Genomic DNA, 18,513 nt, shown 5'->3' on the forward strand with positions numbered 1-18,513 from the left:
TTGCTGGGGTGACACATTTTACCTTTCAAAGATATATCCTGCGTGGTATTTGGGTTAGAGATTATTCATAATTGGTGACATAAATTCTTCATTTTTCTTTGCGGCATCATGCTCTTTTATGCAAGAGTCCTCTTTTATATGTTCTAATACTGACATTAGGACTGGCTCAGAGTGCTCTCCTTAGGGATTCTTTTGTCAAAGTTCAGCAAGACTGCCAGTGAGAGGGTTGCTGTTGGGTTGTGCACTGCTGGGTCTGTTGATTCAATAAAAGTTAGTGTTAGCAATATACTGCAAAAGGATGCTTTCCCATCATTTAACCTGTACATAGATAGTCTGAACTTGCATAAATAATACCATTGGGACAGGCCAGTAAGGACATGAATCATTTTCAGTTAAAAAAACCAAAATCTACCTACTTATATTGAGCAGAGGGTCTCCCTCAACCTCGTGGTCAGGTCCAGTACCATTAGCCTCCAAACCTGCATGAAAAATGGACGCATAGCATGAAATAATTACATGAATTCATTAGATTTTTTTCAAATAAGCCATACAGAATAAACCAAATTCCCTAGTGGTTACTGGTAGCATCAAACATCACGGAGGGAATGTTCTATTATGGGAACGAGTATGGCTCTATGCATGCAGAAAAGAGGTTGCACCATTCACCCACATTAAAAGCCTTGACCAAATGAGTCACTGACTTATTGGAGCAAAGCAGTTAAGAGGCAAAGGATCTCTGCCTATAACATTCAGGCCAAAAAAGAAGTTAGGTTGCTATCCAGATTACTTACTCTGATGCTGTGCATGCACCTCATCATCAGCATACAGATTTTCAACCTTTTGATAACAATCTGTGTTGAATATTTCTGAAGAAATGTGTTCCTATAAATAAGAAGGCACAAAACCAGGATATGTTTAGATAATATATGTGGTAAGAGAAATGTATAGTTCCCCTAGTAGCAGCTGCATCAGTTAAAAAAAAATTACAGGTTGGCACAGAAGGGACTTGTATATTTATAGTAATGACAGCAAGTGAGTTTGTAAGCTCCTTGTTGGGGTGGGGGGCTAAACCCAAGTGGTATAGCCCCTATTATCCAGCAAAAAGACTGACATGACCTCTATTTTTTTTTATTAAAGAAAAGCTTTAAAAGTAGGCACATAAAAAACACCAGAGTAATTGGATTCTGTAATGTCACAAAAATGTATTGTTCTTAGGTCATTGGGGCAGGAAGCTGCTAGTGGAAATGGTGTAGATGCAGAATGTATATGCGTAATTGGAGATGTATATTCTTCCACAACTTTATGCTGATGAACATTAATATTCATGGACATGGCAAGTGGTGTAACACTACCATCTCTTCAAAGAATCCTGTGCAATTGTTCACAGTAGGGGCAAGTAGTTCTGTTATTTCCAGATTTGGTCTGTATTCCCCTCTGAGTACCTTTGTCTTGTTCCAGCACTCGGGACCCGTGTGAATGTGTCCTCTGCTGGCCATCTGCTGAGCAATATTTTCAAAAGGGATTATGTTTCTGTGATATCTCAGCTGCCCTTGTATTTTGATTCCCTCCAAATGTCCAAAAGATCTCACACCTCACAGGAACACCAGGTTGGACCTCTGGCCCCACTAGAACAATCCTGACCACAAAAAATCGGATGAAACTGCAGAGGCTACCTGACGTTGTGCCATACTTAAAAGTGATAATTGTAAAATCTCCCAGTCCTCACAACACTCAACAACTCAACAATTCAAAATGGCTGCACGAAATGTTCGCTTTTACTCATGCACGCAATAACTTTCAGTTAAAACCACAGGCTGGAAGAGTAACGCAGGTTTGCATCTGCACAAATGCACAAATGCAAAGCTACACACCTATGAACATAATTTTTAAACACCCTTCATAATAAATAGCACAGTCTATTTTTCACCTTTTTAGAATGAACACTCAATTTATAGCATATAAAACAAGCATGTAACTGTGCATAAGGCAGTTTGACAAGGGAAGAATGGGAAAATCAAAATTGAATGCTGAAAGAAACCTGGATAAGCCCTTCTAAAATGTAAATTTTACCCTGCTAATCAAAAACACATTCAATTTTTTATGTTAGTGGTTGTGTTTTCCTTTACTTCAGTGATTGTTAGATTTCTTTTCATATAATCGCAAAGTATGAAGAATACAAGACTGCTGTACAACCTGGAAATAGCCAACTTCAGTGCCAGAAATGCAACTGGCTATTAGGGAAGAAGAAAGGGGGTGTGGCATATGACAGAGGAACACGCATGGACTGCCTGCACTGGAAGATCCGTGGCATTGCATCTGAGTGCACGATCGTTAGTGGGACTGATACAGCAAAACATATCGGTTTTTTGGTGGTATTCCTAATGCGGATTTGTCAATGTGAAAATCCATAACAGCGTGCAATGTCATATGGACAATGGTGAATTAATGAGGACACAAAGAAATTACATTGCAAATTATATAGTGGCATGTACAGGCCCAGAGTGCAAGTGTTGTTGAGAAAGAGGCCAGGTGGGAAGTGAGGAGCATGTTAATCTGGGGAAATGGGATACAGAGGATAACAAGGCACAGGAATTTGTATTTCACATACTAGTTGAAAATACTCAGCCCACGCTTGGTCTGCAAATCCCTGTTCGTTCAATAATCATGCTAAATGATAATAAATGTGATGTCCATCAGCTCAACAAAAATGACATTGACATGAACTGTATTAGTGTTCTGATGAATGCTGATAAATGTGATGTGTCTGTCTCATCAGAACTGGTATTGCAATGAATTGGCTCGCTCTTTAGAAGAGGGATGCAAAAATAAATAAACCTCAGAGAATAAAGATTTCTGTCTCCTTGAAAAATAGCCTTATTATGTCTTTTGTTGAAAATATTGCAACTAAAGCAACAATCATAATAAAATCTAAGGGTAGAAGCACACTCAGTGTTCTGCGGGTTCCAGTGCATCTCCATGTCTTTCTTCTGAAAATGGGGGTACATGATGCTAGTCAAACCCTGCTCCTTTTTACTGTAAAACCTAGTAGTAGGGGCAGCTTGAGTACGTTTGCAACTAATCAGCAGATTTTGCAACTGATCAGCAGATCAACCCATTGATTAATGGAAACACTTTGCTCTGGCGACTACTGTGTTCACAGCCTAAAGCTATGAGAACTGGTATGTACAGCCTAGAAACCAGAATTCTCACTTCTATTCAGCCTGCATGATTTTAATTTAATCTATATTTAATCATTTCCAGCTCCTCTGCTTGAGCTCATGAGGTCATTGTCATGTTCTTTGTATCATGCAAGACTACTCACCTGCCTCACAGGCCTCTGTGATGTCACCAATTGTACAGCAACTGATAACACCCAAGACGAACTGTCCTTGCCTTGTCCACTGGACTTTTTCTTCATAATAAGCTGAATGGCAGGTTTGGTTTGGAATTTTATGTCTGTTGTTTGTTTCATTGGGGTTTACCAAACCAGAAGTGTGTAAGATTGATGTGCTCTCCCTTGCTGAACATATTAGTAATAAATCTTCTGGTACATAAATGTTTCCATCACAGCTCAGTTAATAATACACTTCTCAGTGACTGTAATACAGAAAGGATATAAGAAAAGAAAGGAGGACAAGAAAAGGAAATTGAAAGGCAGGAAAAATACCAAGAGAAATCAAAGGAAAATAACCATAAAGGAAATACAAGAGCTAGCTCTAATGTTACCTTCACAGCTTAAAGTTCTAAAGTGCAAATGGAATTCACACATAACCAAGAGTATCTTCCCTTCCTACAGTGTAAACTATATGTGTGAAATATTTGTGTGGGAAAGGATGCACATATATGCTGTTCTTTATACTTGCATGGGGAAACCCCCACTCCTGTGTGAGCTCCATGTACAGTGTACACATCAGAACACTACTAAATATTGGAGTTTGCAGTCTATCATTGACAACTGGAAGTAATAGTGAAGTCAAAATATCCTGAGAATATCAAAGAAGGCCTTTGGTATATACATCTACTACAGCATATAATGTATATATCTAATTTAGATTTGATTCAAACAGTAACAGCTTTCTGCACATAAGAATATTTTATTATTGGTTCTAGGTTGATTTGAGATGGAACATGCACAGATGGAATGAGGAAGACAGCACAGGTAAATAGACTTCATTCTGTTTGTATTCTTAAATTATCTATCTTTTTTTCTGAAATAAAGCAAAGAAGTAAATCACAACATACCAGAAGGAGAAAACTCATATTTAGTTATATAAAAATTCTGCTTCAAAATCTATTTAAATTATTTCATGAAGTGCAAAACTCAAGATTGCAGTAAACAAGCTTTCAATTTTTTCCGCATTACCAGCCTTTGATTCACATGAAATAGAGACATGAACTATGTCATAATTTCTAGTATGCATTTTAGTACATACATCTAGTATGTACAGCGTTTTGTGTGTGTTTCTTCTTCCAAACCCTGTGAGATCTGTGGTAAATTTAGGATACATTTCAAATAGTAATTTAGGCATGTCAGTCAGCTGACTGAACAAAAGAAAAAAAGTATTGCTTGGGCCCTAGCATACTTTTAGAGTAGTCTCCTCCCTTACATTGCATCATCTTCTAATAATCAGCTGTTAAAGGAATTATGGTGTACTATCCATTCTCCAAATTGGTATAATGACACTGGAGAGTTTCCAAAGTGGCTTCCAATAACAATAGATCTCCCTTTCCCTAAATAATAATCAAAGTCAGAGACTGAATTTTTTCTGGAAGCTCTATGTGTACTGCCTTCAAGTCAATTCCAACTTATGGCGACCCTATGAATAGGGTTTTTCATGAGGCTGAGAAGCAGTGACTGGCCCAAGGTCACCCAGTGAGCTTCATGGTTATATGGAGATTCGAACCCTGGTCTCCCAGGTCATAGTCCAACACCTCTTTGGGGAGGTTTTGTAGCACACCGACAGGTGAGCAACTATGGGATACTTTTAATTCAGTGTAGTATTTTTTAATCTTAACTGTTGTTGTTATGTGCCTCCAAGTCAACTACGACTTATGGCGACCCTATGAATCAGTGACCTCCAAGAGCATCTGTCATGAACCACCCTGTTCAGATCTTGTAAGTTCAGGTCTGTGGCTTCCTTTAGGAATCAATCCATCTCTTGTTTGGCCTTCTTCTTTTTCTACTTCCTTCTGTTTTTCCAAGCATTATTATCTTTTCTAATGAATCATGTCTTCTCATGATGTGTCCAAAGTATGATAACCTCAGTTTCATCATTTTAGCTTCTAGTGATAGTTCTGGTTTAATTTGTTCTAACACCCAATTATTTGTCTTTTTTGCAGTCCATGGTATCCGCAAAGCTCTTCTCCGACACCACATTTCAAATGCATTGATTTTTCTCAGCTTTTTTCACTGTCCAACTTTCACATCCATACATAGAGATCAGAAATACCATGGTCTGAATGATCCTAACTTTAGTGTTCAGTGATACATCTTTACATTTGAGGACCTTTTCTAGTTCTCTCACAGCTGCCCTCCCCAGTCCTAGCCTACTTCTGATTTCTTGACTATTGTCTCCATTTTGGTTAATGATTGTGCCAAGATATTGATAATCCTTGACAAGTTCAATGTCCTCATTGTCAACTGTAAAGTTACATAAATCTTCTGTTGTCATTACTTTAGACTTCTTGATGTTCAGCTGTAGTCCTGCTTTTGTGCTTTCCTCTTGAACTTTCATTAGCATTCATTTCAAATCATTACTGGTTTCTGCTAAGAGTATGGTATCGTCTGCATATCTTAAATTATTGATATTTCTCCCCCCAATTTTCACACCTCCTTCATCTTGGTCCAAACCTGCTTTCCATATGATATGTTCTGCGTATAGATTAAATAAATAGGGTGATAAAATACACCCCTGTCTCACACCCTTTCCGATGGGGAACCAATCGGTTTCTCCATATTCTGTCCTTACAGTAGCCTCTTGTGCAGAGTATAGGTTGCGCATCAGGACAATCAGATGCTGTGGCACCCCCATTTCTTTTATAGCATTCCATAGTTTTTCATGATCTACACAGTCAAAGGCTTTGCTGTAATCTGTAAAGCATGGGGTGATTTTCTTCTAAAATTCCTTGGTCCGTTCCATTATCCAAGGTATGTTTGCGATATGATCTCCAGTACCTCTTCCCTTTCTAAATCCAGCTTGGACGTCTGGCATTTCTCGCTCCATATATGGTAAGAGCCTTTGTTGTAGAATCTTGAGCATTACTTTACTTGCATAGGATATTAAGGCAATAGTTCGATAATTACTGCATTCCCTGGGATCCCCTTTCTTTGCAATTGGGATGTATATGGAATGCTTCCAGTCTGTGGGCCATTGTTTAGTTTTCCATATTTCTTTACAGATTTTAGTCAAAATTTGGACAGATTCAGTCTCAGTAGCTTGTAGCAACTCTATTGGTATGCCATCTATTCCTGGTGCTTTGTTTCTTCCAAGTATTTTAAGAGCAGCTTTCACCTCGCATTCTAAAATTTCTGGTTCTTCATCATACGGTTCCTCCGTGAATGAATCTGTCATCCTGGCATCTCTTTTATAGAGTTCTTCAGTGTATTGCGTCCATCTTCCTTTTATTTCATCTCGGTCAGTCAGTGTGTTCCCCTGTTGATTATTCAACATCCCTACTCTTGGTTTAAATTTCCCTTTCATTTCTGTAATCTTTTGGAACAGGGCTCTTGTTCTACCCTTTTTGTTGTCCTCTTCTATTTCTATACAGTAACTATTGTAATAGTTCTCTTTGTCCCTACATACCAGTCGCTGTATTGTTGCATTTAGGGTTCTGACTGTGTTTCTATCTCCTTTTGCTTTTGCTTTCCTTCTCTCTTTAACCATTTGAAGAGTTTCTTCAGTCATCCATTGGGGTCTTTCTCCCTTTTTAACTAGAGGTATTGTCTTTTTGAATTCTTCTCTGATAACGTCTCTGACTTCATTCCATAGTTCTTCTGGTTCTCTTTCAACTAAGTTTAAAGCCTCAAACCTGTTCCTTATTTGATCTTTGTATGCTTATTTAAATTGTATTTTGGTGTTATGATTGCTTTGTTGGTCTTCTTTAGCTTTACTCTGATTTTCAATATGACCAGTTCATGATCTGTACCGTAGTCTGCTCCTGGTGTTGTTTTTGCAGAAAGTATGGAACTTCTCCACCTTCTGCTACCAATTATATAATCAATTTGATTCCTATATTGACCATTTGGTGATGTCCACGTGTATAGTCATCTTTTCGGTTGTTCAAAGAATGTGTTCACAAGAATCAAATTATTGGCTTCACAGAATTCAATAAGTCTTTCTCCTGCTTCGTTTCTGTCTCCTAGGCCCCATTTCCCCACAATTCCTAATTCTTCTCTGTTCGCTACGTTTGCATTCCAGTCCCCCATGATTATCAGCACATCTTGTTTTGGTGTGTGATCAATTTCTTCTTGTATTTCTGCATAAAATCTCTCCAATTCCTCTTCTTCTGTGTTTGATGTTGGAGCGTAGACTTGGATGATGGTTAGGTTTTCCGTTTAATCTCATTGATATCACTTGCTCAGACCTTGCGTTGTAGCTCCTAATTGCTCTTGCTACATCACTTCTCACTATTGAAGCAACCCCATTTCTTCTTAATTTCTCATTTCCTGCATAAAATATTTTGTAGTTGCCTGATTGGAAATGTTCCATTCCCATCCATTTAAGTTTGCTCACACCAAGTATTGTAATGTTGATGCGTTCCATTTCTTGCTTGACAATTTCTAACTTTCCCTGGTTCATGCTTCTCACATTCCATGTTCCTATTGTGTACAGCATACAACTCCGGACTCTCCTGTCGCATCTGTGCGCATCAGCCTCTGGGCTTCCTTTCGGCTTTGACCCAGCTGCGTCATTAGTCACAGCGCTACTTGTCCTTAGTTCTTCCCCAGTAGCTCGGTGAGTACCTTCTGACCTGGGGGTCTCATCTTCCAGCACTATCTCGTGTTGCATTTTGGATACTCTGTTCATAGGGTTTTTGTGGTAAGAGATATTCAGAGGTGGTTTACAATTGCCTTCCTCTGAGTTTGGATGCATCTTAGTCTGTTGTCTCAGCTTTGAACATTCCACCTTGGGTGCCCCTGCTAGGAGTCTAACCTCTTGGTCTAGACTCCTGACGGCATTGCTCTCAGCTTCTTCAACACACTCAAACCAAAGGTGTGCATTATTAATTAGTTTTTTAGGCTGTGTACACACTACTAGAAAGGTCTAGTCTCCTTTCAGTGCACTCTGCTGGTGTTTTTGACATTGTACAGATGACGTCAACCCCAACATAACCCATTTCTTTCGGTGACTTCATTTTCCCCCCAAAAAAACCAGTTTTGATGCAAAAAGATATTTTAAAACTGAACAAATTATCATTTCAGCCCATGTGTGTACAAATGAAAGTGCAGGCAAACAGTACCTTTCTTGCAGGGATGGTTCCCAACTACAGTGATGTTGCACTCAATGTGTAGTACAGCACAGAATCATAGAATCATAGAATAGTAGAGTTGGAAGGCCATCAAGTCCAACCCCCTGCTCAATGCAGGAATCCAAATGAAAGCATTCCCGACAGATGGCTGTCCAGCTGTCTCTTGAATGCTGCCAGTGTCGGAGAGCCCACTACCTCTCTAGGTAATTGATTCCATTGTCGTATGGCTCTAACAGTTAGGAAGTTTTTCCTGATGTCGGACTTCCCAGGAGGATCCCTCCGCCTGTGCTGCCTCTGAGACGGGCTCCCGTCTTGGATGAAACTTTTTCAGTTTTAAATCCAGTCAAAAGGGCTTTTTTTGACTGGGGATAATTTCTTCCGGATAAGGAAGAAACGTGAGATTTCCCACACAGCTTTGTTGTGTTTGTTGGAGACTGGAATTCATTAGAATTGTCTGTGAAAGAAGGTCTTCCAGCAGCTCGGACGGAGCTAGGATTTCTAGCTAGCTCAGCTGAATAAGTGAGCCTTTTTTTTTCTTCAAAGAAAAACGGATTAACAGGCAAGCATCCTCCTGTCTATGCTCATTATTTTGTTATCTATATAGTTAAAGAGATTTGTCAAAGAACCAGCAATTAAGAAAACCTGGGTGAGTCAAAACCTTCTCTTTTACTCACGGAACTAAGGGGGAAGAAAATAAAAATAGCCTATCTTTTTTTTATTGCAAAAAACTGGCATGGAAATTAGCATTATAAAGATTACAACGGATGAGGGGTTTCTGATTGGGTAATTTTTTGATTTATAAGACTTCTGTGTAATATATGTCTGGGACTATTTTTTCTGGTCTCTTTTTTTTGACAAATCTGCTCATTCTTTCTGCTACTAGTTATTTGGACGCTGTGAACTAAAGCTGTTTTTGCACTTCTGGGCATATAAGAGATAAGGAAATCCGTGCTGTCTAGAGTGTACGTCAGGTGGTTTGAAAGATTAACTCCTTTGTAACTGGATAAAGAAATAAACTGCTCTTTGCTTGGGACACTGAAAATTGAAGGAGTTTTGTTCCTTTGGTTTTAAGAATGACAATTAAGAAGATCATGGATGTACAAGAAGGGACTTTATCTTTAGATATGTTTCAGAAAATAATGAATGGGATTAAGTTAATAAAACAAGAACTGAGAAATAATAGACAAGCGTTGAGAATTGAATTTGACGAAATGAGACAGGAGCTGAAAGAAATCCAGGATTCTATGAGAAAGGAGAATAAAGATAGATGTGGAAAACCAAAAAAGGATGAAAGAAAAATTAAAGGCAAGGTTCAAAATATGGAGATTGGATTAAATATGGACTTGGAAAAAAAATTGGATTTCCTGGCTGTGATGGATCCTGGAGACAAATATTACTCTTTGGAACTCAGCGCTGTCCCTGAAGGAATTGGTGAAGAGATTGGAGATAAAGATATCATCGGTTCGAAAAAATTTCTGGATTGGAAGGATTTGATGGAACTTGAAATGGAGAAAGTTAACAGAATTAATCCCTGTTTTGTGTCAATGGAAAAACCTTCAAGAGATGTGCTAGTGTATTCTGTAAAAAAGAGGAACAGAGATGCGGCTTTGCAACAATTTTTCAGTGATACGTTCGGAATTGATGGCAAGGAAATATCTGTGATAAAGGAAATTCCTATCAGACTCTTATTATATGACTATGACAGCAAGATTATTGGGTGCGTAAAGATGGAAGATGGAACCAACACTGATAATGGAAGAAGAGCGATTTGAAATTACTGGACTTAATAGACTTGATGAGTTGGATTAATTGACATGTTTATCTAGAAAAAAAATGATGGACATATATCTCAAGGATTGGAAACTTCTTTTTGACTTTTTGTGGAAGAATAAAATGATATGATGTTAATGAGATTTGATACCACTAAGATAACCGCTGGAGGAAGGTGATTTTATAATCTATTAAGAGACAGGCTTGTTATATATTATAGACTTATAGCTGAACTACGACAAATCGGAAGTCAATAGTTTTTATTCTTTTTTTTCCTTTTTTTATTGTAGTGATTTGTGTTTTTTCTTTTTGTATTGTTTTGGTTTTGAAAATTTGAATAAAAATTAATTGGAAAAAAAAAAAGGAAGTTTTTCCTGATGTCCGGTCGAAATCTGGCTTCCTGCAACTTGAGCCCATTATTCCATGTCCTGCACTCTGGGACAATCGAGAAGAGATCCCAGCTCTCCTCTGTGTGGCAACCTTTCATGTACTTGAAGAGTGCTATCATATCTCCCCTCAGCCTTCTCTTCTCCAGGCTAAACATGCCCAGTTCTTTCAGTGTCTCCTCATAGGGCTTTGTTTCCAGTCCCCTGATCATCTTTGTTGCCCTCCCATGAACCTGTTCCAGTTTGTCTGCATCCTTCTTGAAGTGTGGAGACCAGAACTGGGCGCAGTACTCAAGATGAGGCCTAACCAGTGCTGAATAGAGGGGAACTAATACTTCACACGATTTGGAAACTATACTTCTGTTAATGCAGCCTAATATAGCATTTGCCTTTTTTGCAGCCACATCACACTGTTGGCTCATATTCAGCTTGTGATCGACAACAATTCCAAGATCCTTCTCACATGTTGTATTGCTGAGCCAAGTATCTCCCATCTTATAACTGTGCATTTGGTTTCTTTTTCCTAGGTATAGAACTTTGCATTTATCCCTGTTGAATTTCATTCTGTTGTTTTCAGCCCAATGCTCCAGCCTATCAAGGTCCCCTGAGTTTTGTTTCTGTCTTCCACGGTATTGGCTGTGCCCCCCCACTTTGCATCATCTGCAAATTTGATAAGCATGCTCTGTACCTCCTCATCCAAGTCGTTAATAAAAATGTTGAACACTGGGCCCAGGACTGAGTTCTGTGGAACCCCACTCTTTACTCCGCCCAGTTTGAGAAAGAACCATTGGTAAGCACTCTTTGAGTATGATTCTGGAGCCAACTGTGAATCCTCCTGATAGTTGTTCCATCCAGACCACATTTAGTTAGCTTGCTAATCAGGATATCATGGGGCACTTTGTCAAAAACTTTGCTGAAGTCGAGATATATTATGTCCACAGCATTCCCACTGCCTACAAGGGAGGTTACCCAATCAAAAAACAAGATAAGATTAGTTTGACAGGATTTGTTCTTCATAAATTCATGTTAGCTTCTAGTAATCACTGCATTGTTTTCAAGGTGCTTACAGATTGACTGCTTATAATCTGCTCCAGAGTTTTTCCAGGGATTGATGTTAGGCTGACTGGTCTGTAGTTCCCTAGTTCCTCTTTTTTGCCCTTTTTGAAGATAGGGACAACATTAGCTCTCCTCCAGTCATTTGGCACTTCACCAGTCCTCCACGATTTTGCAAAGATAATAGACAGCGGTTTTGAGAGTTCTTCAGCCAGTTCCTTCAATACTCTAGGATGCAGTTTATCGGGCCCTGTCGATTTGAACTCGTTCAGAGTGATTAGGTATTCCTTGACTGTTTGTCTAAGCTCCAATCCTGCCGTTCCACTTCATGTTTCCCGGAAGGGTCATATACCCTTTTTTGGGAGAAGACTGAGCCAAAGTAGGAATTGAGCATTCACTGAGAATTCTGCCTCTTGTTTGTCATCTGTTATCATTTTGCCATCCTCATTGAGTAACTGTGCTACCATTTCTTTTCTCTGTCTTTTACAATGGACGTACCTGAAGAAAGCTTTTTTGTTGCTTTTAGCATCTCTCGCTCACCTCAGCTCATTCTCAGCTTTAGCATTCCTGACGCCATCCCTGCAATTCCATGATACCTGTCTGTACTGTTCCTTTGTGGCCTGGCCTTCTTTCCACTTCCTGTATGTGCCCTTTTTTGTTTTCTGGTTATCTCTAAGCCTTTTGTGAAGCCACATTTGCTTCTCCTGCTGTTTCCCCCCTTTTTTCCTTGTTGGAATTGCTTGCCATTTTGCTTTTAGAATTTCCTTTTTTAGAAACTCCCACCCATCTTGGACTCCTTTTCTCATTGAGGTGGCTTGCCATGGAACCGTACTTACAATTGATCTGAGTTTATTAAAATCAGCTTTCCGGAAGTCCAGGGTGCACATATAGCTTTTGGTTCTGTTAAAATCAAGAATTCAAGTATGGTGTGGTCACTTTCCCCCGGTGTTCCCGTAACTGCCACTTCATCCACCAAATCATCTCTATCGGTTAGAATCAAGTCCAGGGCAGCTGATCCTCTGGTTGCTTCCTCCACTTTCTGTAATAGAAAGTTATCTCCAACACAAGTCAGAAATTTCTTGGAGGGGCAGTGTTTGGCAGAATTTGTCTCCCAACAGATATCAGAATAAAACTACATCATGCCTCCTCGAAACATTGGCAATTTGCTTTTCAAAAGTTACACTCTCATCTTCTCCTTGATTGGGTGGTTGGTAGTAGACCCCAAGCACCATATTCCTTTTATTACTTGCCCCATTAATTTTAATCCAGATATTCTCGGTGGAGCTATCAAGCTCATCTTCCTGTATTTCTGTGCAGGGATATATATTTTTAACATATAGCACGACTCCACCTCCCTTTTTATTCCTTCTGTTCTTTTTGAACAAGTTATATCCTTCAGTTGCTGTATTCCAGTCATGGGAGTCATCCCACCAAGTTTCTGTTATACCTATCAAGTTGTAATTACCCTCCTGTATTAAGAGTTCAAGTTTGTCCTGCTTGTTTCCCATGCTCTGCGCATTAGTATACCGACATCAAAGACCATGTGATTTATGGCTTGGCTTCCTTACTAAATTTTTCTGAGGACTGTTACTAGGCCCTATTAAAACATCCTACTTTCTTTCTCTTCCTCAGGCCGGTTACTTAGCTTCCAATTGTTCATTTACCTACACCTACACCTTAACCTTAGGCAACCCTAACTGTTTTACTGTTGGGCTGCTGGTGGAGCTGGGTATGACACACACATAAATATATATATATATATTTAACACATTGTTTTGTGAAACTCTGGTTTATCAGAAAACTTGTATCTCAAAAAGAAAAACATGGTCACCTGCACAGGTAAATAAATACCTGTGCACATGATCACAATGGGACATGCAAACACTAACTGAGAGGAAGGAGCTGAGAACGCTGATACACACTGCCTGCAAAGTACATGCCTGCCTATATGTACTGATAACAGCGATATAGCCGCTGCTTCAACTTTTGGTGTAGCATGCAGGTTTGAACAATTGCAAAGCAATGTGTACAGAAGCACTCCAGAATAATTTTTAAAAGCCCTGTGCATTTCAGAGATTTTGTGTGTAGACAGCCTAAGATTATTGTATTACTCACTACAAGTTCTCAGGATAAGTCCACTCCTGAAATTTGTAACTGGAAGGATGATTGGAGGACTGGCAGTAGCAGAGCTGTTGATGGCAAAGGCACTGGGGTTGATGGAGTGGGGCCACTCTGTTGGCATTTTGCATGTTGTGTGTAATGATGCAAGGTCACATCGTGGGGGGTGTCTCCGTCATCATCAGGTCATGGCTCCCTCCATGTGTGAGCAGCATGTGGGCATTATCACAAGCACAGTCCATCATTGGTGGGCTTTGGTGAAGTTTCCAGAATTATGGGGGTCTCCCATTTTTATATTTTCTGGTTGTGTGTTTTTCCCCTCCCAGGCTGAGAGTACATATAGAATATGGTAGCTGTTCTATTCATGTTGTAGTAGGTGGCATATCTTTCATCCCTCACCATAATTGGTGCATAAGATTGCTCTGTTTGATATTTAAATTTGTTTTTGGCTTCAGTAATTCATGGACATTTAAAATATTATTCATTTTGATGCTGTGATCTTCCTTGTGAGCAGCAGGTCTGCAGATGTGGTGGTGACCCTGCTTTTCTACAAAGCCCAGTCAAAAGGGAGGGGATGTTAGAATTGTGACCAAAGGCTGTCATCCTAATGTTACTTACCTGGGAGTAAGGCCCGTTGAGCTTAATAGGGCTTACTTCTGATTAGGCTTGTGCTGTTAGATCATCTAGGCTGCAATCCAATACATGTCTACTCAGAAAAAAGCTCCATTAAATTCAATGGGACTTACTCCCAGGTAAGTGTGTATTGGATTGCAGCCTAACTCATTGGTGATATGTATACATTTTCCCTCCTTCCTAGCACCTGATCTCAATGGAATACTCTGGGCTTGCAGCTCTGGGTTCCTACTGGGAGGGATGGCAGGATATAAATTCAATAAATAAATAATAAATAAAATAAATAATTTCACATATCTGCAGAAACCTAAAGCAGCTTTCAGTTACTGCTTGCCTACAGGGGTCTTTCTATTTAACAGGTGATTTACCACCAAACTACCGGTATATTTCTATGTAGCTAATTACAGAAAAGAACTTACCATATTAAAAAGGAGAGTTCTCTCAAACAAATTAGAATACATTTTGTGTAATCATTGATGGGTAGAAGCTTCCTCACATACAACTAATTTAGCTTTGTCTTTCACCAGTGAATTTACTTCAGTAATGGCACGCTGATGAGTCTCTGAGGCTTCCTTAAATTCAGCTAGATTCAGCTCATAGCTCTGAATAGATGCTAAAAGGTTGTCCCTTTCCACTGTTCCCAATATAGCATGAAGATTTATGTCAATGCCAGCCCAAGAACACTCATGGCAATGCCTCCAAGAACAGATAATCCAATTTGAGCAAGCAGAGCAACTCACTTGTTAACAGTAACAATTACAATATTTGAACATACTAATTTTACAGCTACTATATCTGCAGAGCCAGTGTGGTGTAGTGGTTAGAGTGTCGGACTACAACTTGGGAGACCAGGGTTCAAATCCACACACAGCCAGGGTGACCTTGGGCCAGTCACTGCCTCTCAGCCTCAGAGGGAGGCAATGGTAAACCCCCTCTGAATACCGCTTACCAGGAAAACCTATTCGTAGGGTCGCCATAAGTCGGGATCAACTTGAAGGCAGTCCATTTCATTTTTCGTACCTGCAGATGCAGTAGTGTCTCCAAGAATAACAGATACTATTTTGTGATCTATTGCAATTTTCTCCAACTCAGGCTGTTGGATATCATAAAGCTTTTGGTATGTTACTGGCTCTAGCTTTTCCTTCATTTCTTTATCAAACTTCAATATCTCTTGCTGAATATCAGTCATGGCTTGGATGATGATGTCATAGTTCTCTTTGATGGTACCACCTTCTTTCATGTTAATGTGTGCAAGTGTGGCTCCCAAATGTTCATTCAGTGTTCCAATCAGTTCACTGGTAGCCTTAAAAATAAGTTGTATGCAGTTAAGCAGTTCCTGGTGTAGATCAATCACATCCTGGCATCTCTGAGGGTTACTTGGGTAGAGGAGGTCACTTAGATCCATTCTATAAAGGTGAGCTGATGTTTGAAAGACGAAAGTAATTTTGCTGTAAGCACTGGGAATGATGAGTTGTTAAAAAAAATTGATATGTTGCCTTTAAGAGTAAACGCTTTCCAGGAGGCTTAATATGAAACACAGAAATACAATAAAAATGCTCATAAATAAAACACTGGGAGATCAGCAACCGATAAAACAGGCAGTCAACCCAATATAATCAAAGCCAACAGCAGACCAATAATACCTCCATATCCCAAATTCAAGGGAAAGACAATGGGGCCCTCTACCTTGCCTCTCTCTGATTACCAAACCAGCAACCTGGTGCTGCTCAACAAGACTGAGACCTAGGGTTGCCAAGTTCATGGCCTGAGACTGATCCTGTATCTTTAGGAGAAGAGAAAGTCAGCCAAGTGCAGGTGTTCTTGCAACACTGTAATGAGAAAAACCACAAGGTGGAATTCTCCCTTCCCCCTGCGGAACTCTTAAAGATACAGAAGACCTCTTGGTTGCCAGGCCATTTCAGATCATGGTCCCATTCTGATTTCTCGCAGACACACACACACACACCGCCATAAAAGCTGTTTGTCACCTTTGGTGGTAAATAGCACCCAGAAGCATTTTTCCGGAGGGAAAAAAACCTGTGATAGGACTCTGTGTGGCTGTTTTTCTTTCAAAATAAAAATGTCCAGCTTAAGTATGCTTTTTAAAACATGCGTTTAACATAACATGTTTTCTGACCCTTTGTCTACATGCCTTGTTCTTCTGACAGGATTAAGAAGGCATTTTTCATACACTTAAGAATCTGATTGTGGTGAACTATTATGAAATAAAGTAAAATAGGCTTACATACGCAGCCTATTCGCAAGAAACATAAACAGTAGTTACATCTTAATTGCTAGTGGGATTCTACAACAATGAGATTTTTAGTTAATATGTAGTATTATACAATTGGTCAGATGACTGCACTTGCCAAATTCAGTGAAAGCCACTAACAATACAGATAAGTCACAGGTGTAACAGTCTAGATTATTGTTGTCATGAATAACAATATATTCCACTAAAATATGCAACACAATTCATGATGCAATTAGACTTAACATAGTTACAATAATTTAAACCTTAAGACTGCAATCCTATATGCTCATCTGGGGGTAAACTCCATTCACACAATGGGACTTTCTTCTGAGTAAAACATCAGAGCTTGGAAAAGTTACTTTTTTGAACTACAACTCCCATCAGCCCAATCCAGTGGCCATGCTGGCTGGGGCTGATGGGAGTTGTAGTTCAAAAAGTAACTTTTCCAAGCTCTGGTAAACATGTATATGGATTGTGCCCTTAGTTCTACTGGAATATATGTTTGAAATCCAATTACTTTACTGGATCATAGATTAACAGAACATTTCTACCTACCACCAAAAGCCGGCTGAGGGGGGTTAGGATGATTTGGAAGCAGAGATGGAGGGCAAATTTGATTTACTTTACATTTAAAGCCAAGTCTATCAAACTCACAATTTCCAAAACAATAAGAGAACTGAAACACAGCTATCGTTCAAAATTTGCACTTATCTGAATTTTGTGATGTAGTTCTCCAGCCAAATAATGTTTACAAAAGTGCATATTTTAGGGGAAGCTGTGCATAAAAATGAATATATTAGTCAAATAACATACAAATATGCATTACAAATTAGGAGAAATGGCTTGCAAAATGTATACATTAATCAAAACTACAGATAAAAATGTGTTTGTTAGGAGAAATGTGCAGCAAAATGCTAAAGAATTTTCATGAGGATTTTTAAAAAAACATGCAAATTGCAGCAGAAATGCGGAGAACTGAATTTAAGATTGGAAAAATGAGAAACTAAGAGAACTGAAAGTGACAGATCCTTCCATCTCTGTTAGGAAGTGTCCCTCTGCTATTGGAGAGGAGCTCTGCTGTTGGGGCAACATGCTCACTCCAGAGAAGGGGTTTCCTCCTGAATTGCTATCTTTTATTCACTGACTTGTTACAAGAAATGTAGATGACTTTATTAAATTATTGTTTTCCAGTATTTTCTTTATTCTCCCATATTTTTGTCCAAAAATGCTATACAATGCCATTGCACTGTTGTCTGTCCACTGAGAATTGATGAAACTCTGATTGATTCCACACAGGGCATTTACTGTGGAAGAGCCACACATTGTTCACTCACTTTTTACCAGGCAACTCTACAATGTTATGAGCAAAATATCACCCTTTCATAATTTCCCTCTTCAGATTTCTTTCTTTTTTTCTTCAGAGCTCAGAAAATCAGACTTATTTTAACTCAGTTGAATAGCTCTGTGATTTCCTCAGGTGCAGATGAGCTATCGTGGTGGCTGGTTATGGCCTGTATAGAGTGCTACAGCCATTTCCCTAAACCAGTGTTTCTCAACCGGTGTGCCTCCAGATGTTGTTGGACCACAATTCCCATCTTTCCTGACCATTGGCAATGCTGGCTGAGGCTGATGGGAGTTGTGGTCCAACAACATCTGGAGGCACACCAGTTGAGAAGCACTGCCCTAGACCTAGATTACTCTAGCTCAGAGCTTCCCAACTGTGATCTGTGGACCACTAGTAGTCCACAAGCTACATTCAGGTGGTCTGCAGCATGTCTACAACAGGGATTCATATTGATTTTGATTGTATTTTTATTGCTTATTTTATTT

The 18,513-nt window shown here is 39.3% G+C and overlaps 2 protein-coding genes across 16 annotated transcripts in view; one reads left to right on the top strand and one right to left on the bottom strand.

The window, feature by feature from the left end:
- The window catches only part of LOC133390564 (uncharacterized), a 28,947-nt gene that overhangs the window by 4,853 nt on the left and 5,581 nt on the right, over positions 1-18,513 (top strand). For 5 of the 15 annotated variants that reach the window (XM_061639391.1, XM_061639394.1, XM_061639396.1 and 2 more), the window contains 2 exons: positions 3,262-3,435; positions 4,111-4,159. The gene's annotated coding sequence lies outside the window, so the exon portion shown is untranslated. Of the gene's footprint in view, positions 1-3,261; positions 3,436-4,110; positions 4,160-7,832; positions 7,956-18,513 lie in introns of all 15 variants that reach the window. The other 10 variants (XM_061639397.1, XM_061639400.1, XM_061639403.1 and 7 more) reach the window with 4 other exon arrangements.
- Positions 14,900-15,834, bottom strand: SMCO3 (single-pass membrane protein with coiled-coil domains 3). Its single transcript, XM_061582727.1, is given in 3 exon segments — positions 14,900-15,102; positions 15,105-15,224; positions 15,450-15,834. Coding segments are annotated over 3 exon segments (708 nt in total).

Source organism: Rhineura floridana, chromosome 8 (genome assembly GCF_030035675.1).
Source record: "Rhineura floridana isolate rRhiFlo1 chromosome 8, rRhiFlo1.hap2, whole genome shotgun sequence".
Taxonomy (NCBI): domain Eukaryota; kingdom Metazoa; phylum Chordata; class Lepidosauria; order Squamata; family Rhineuridae; genus Rhineura; species Rhineura floridana.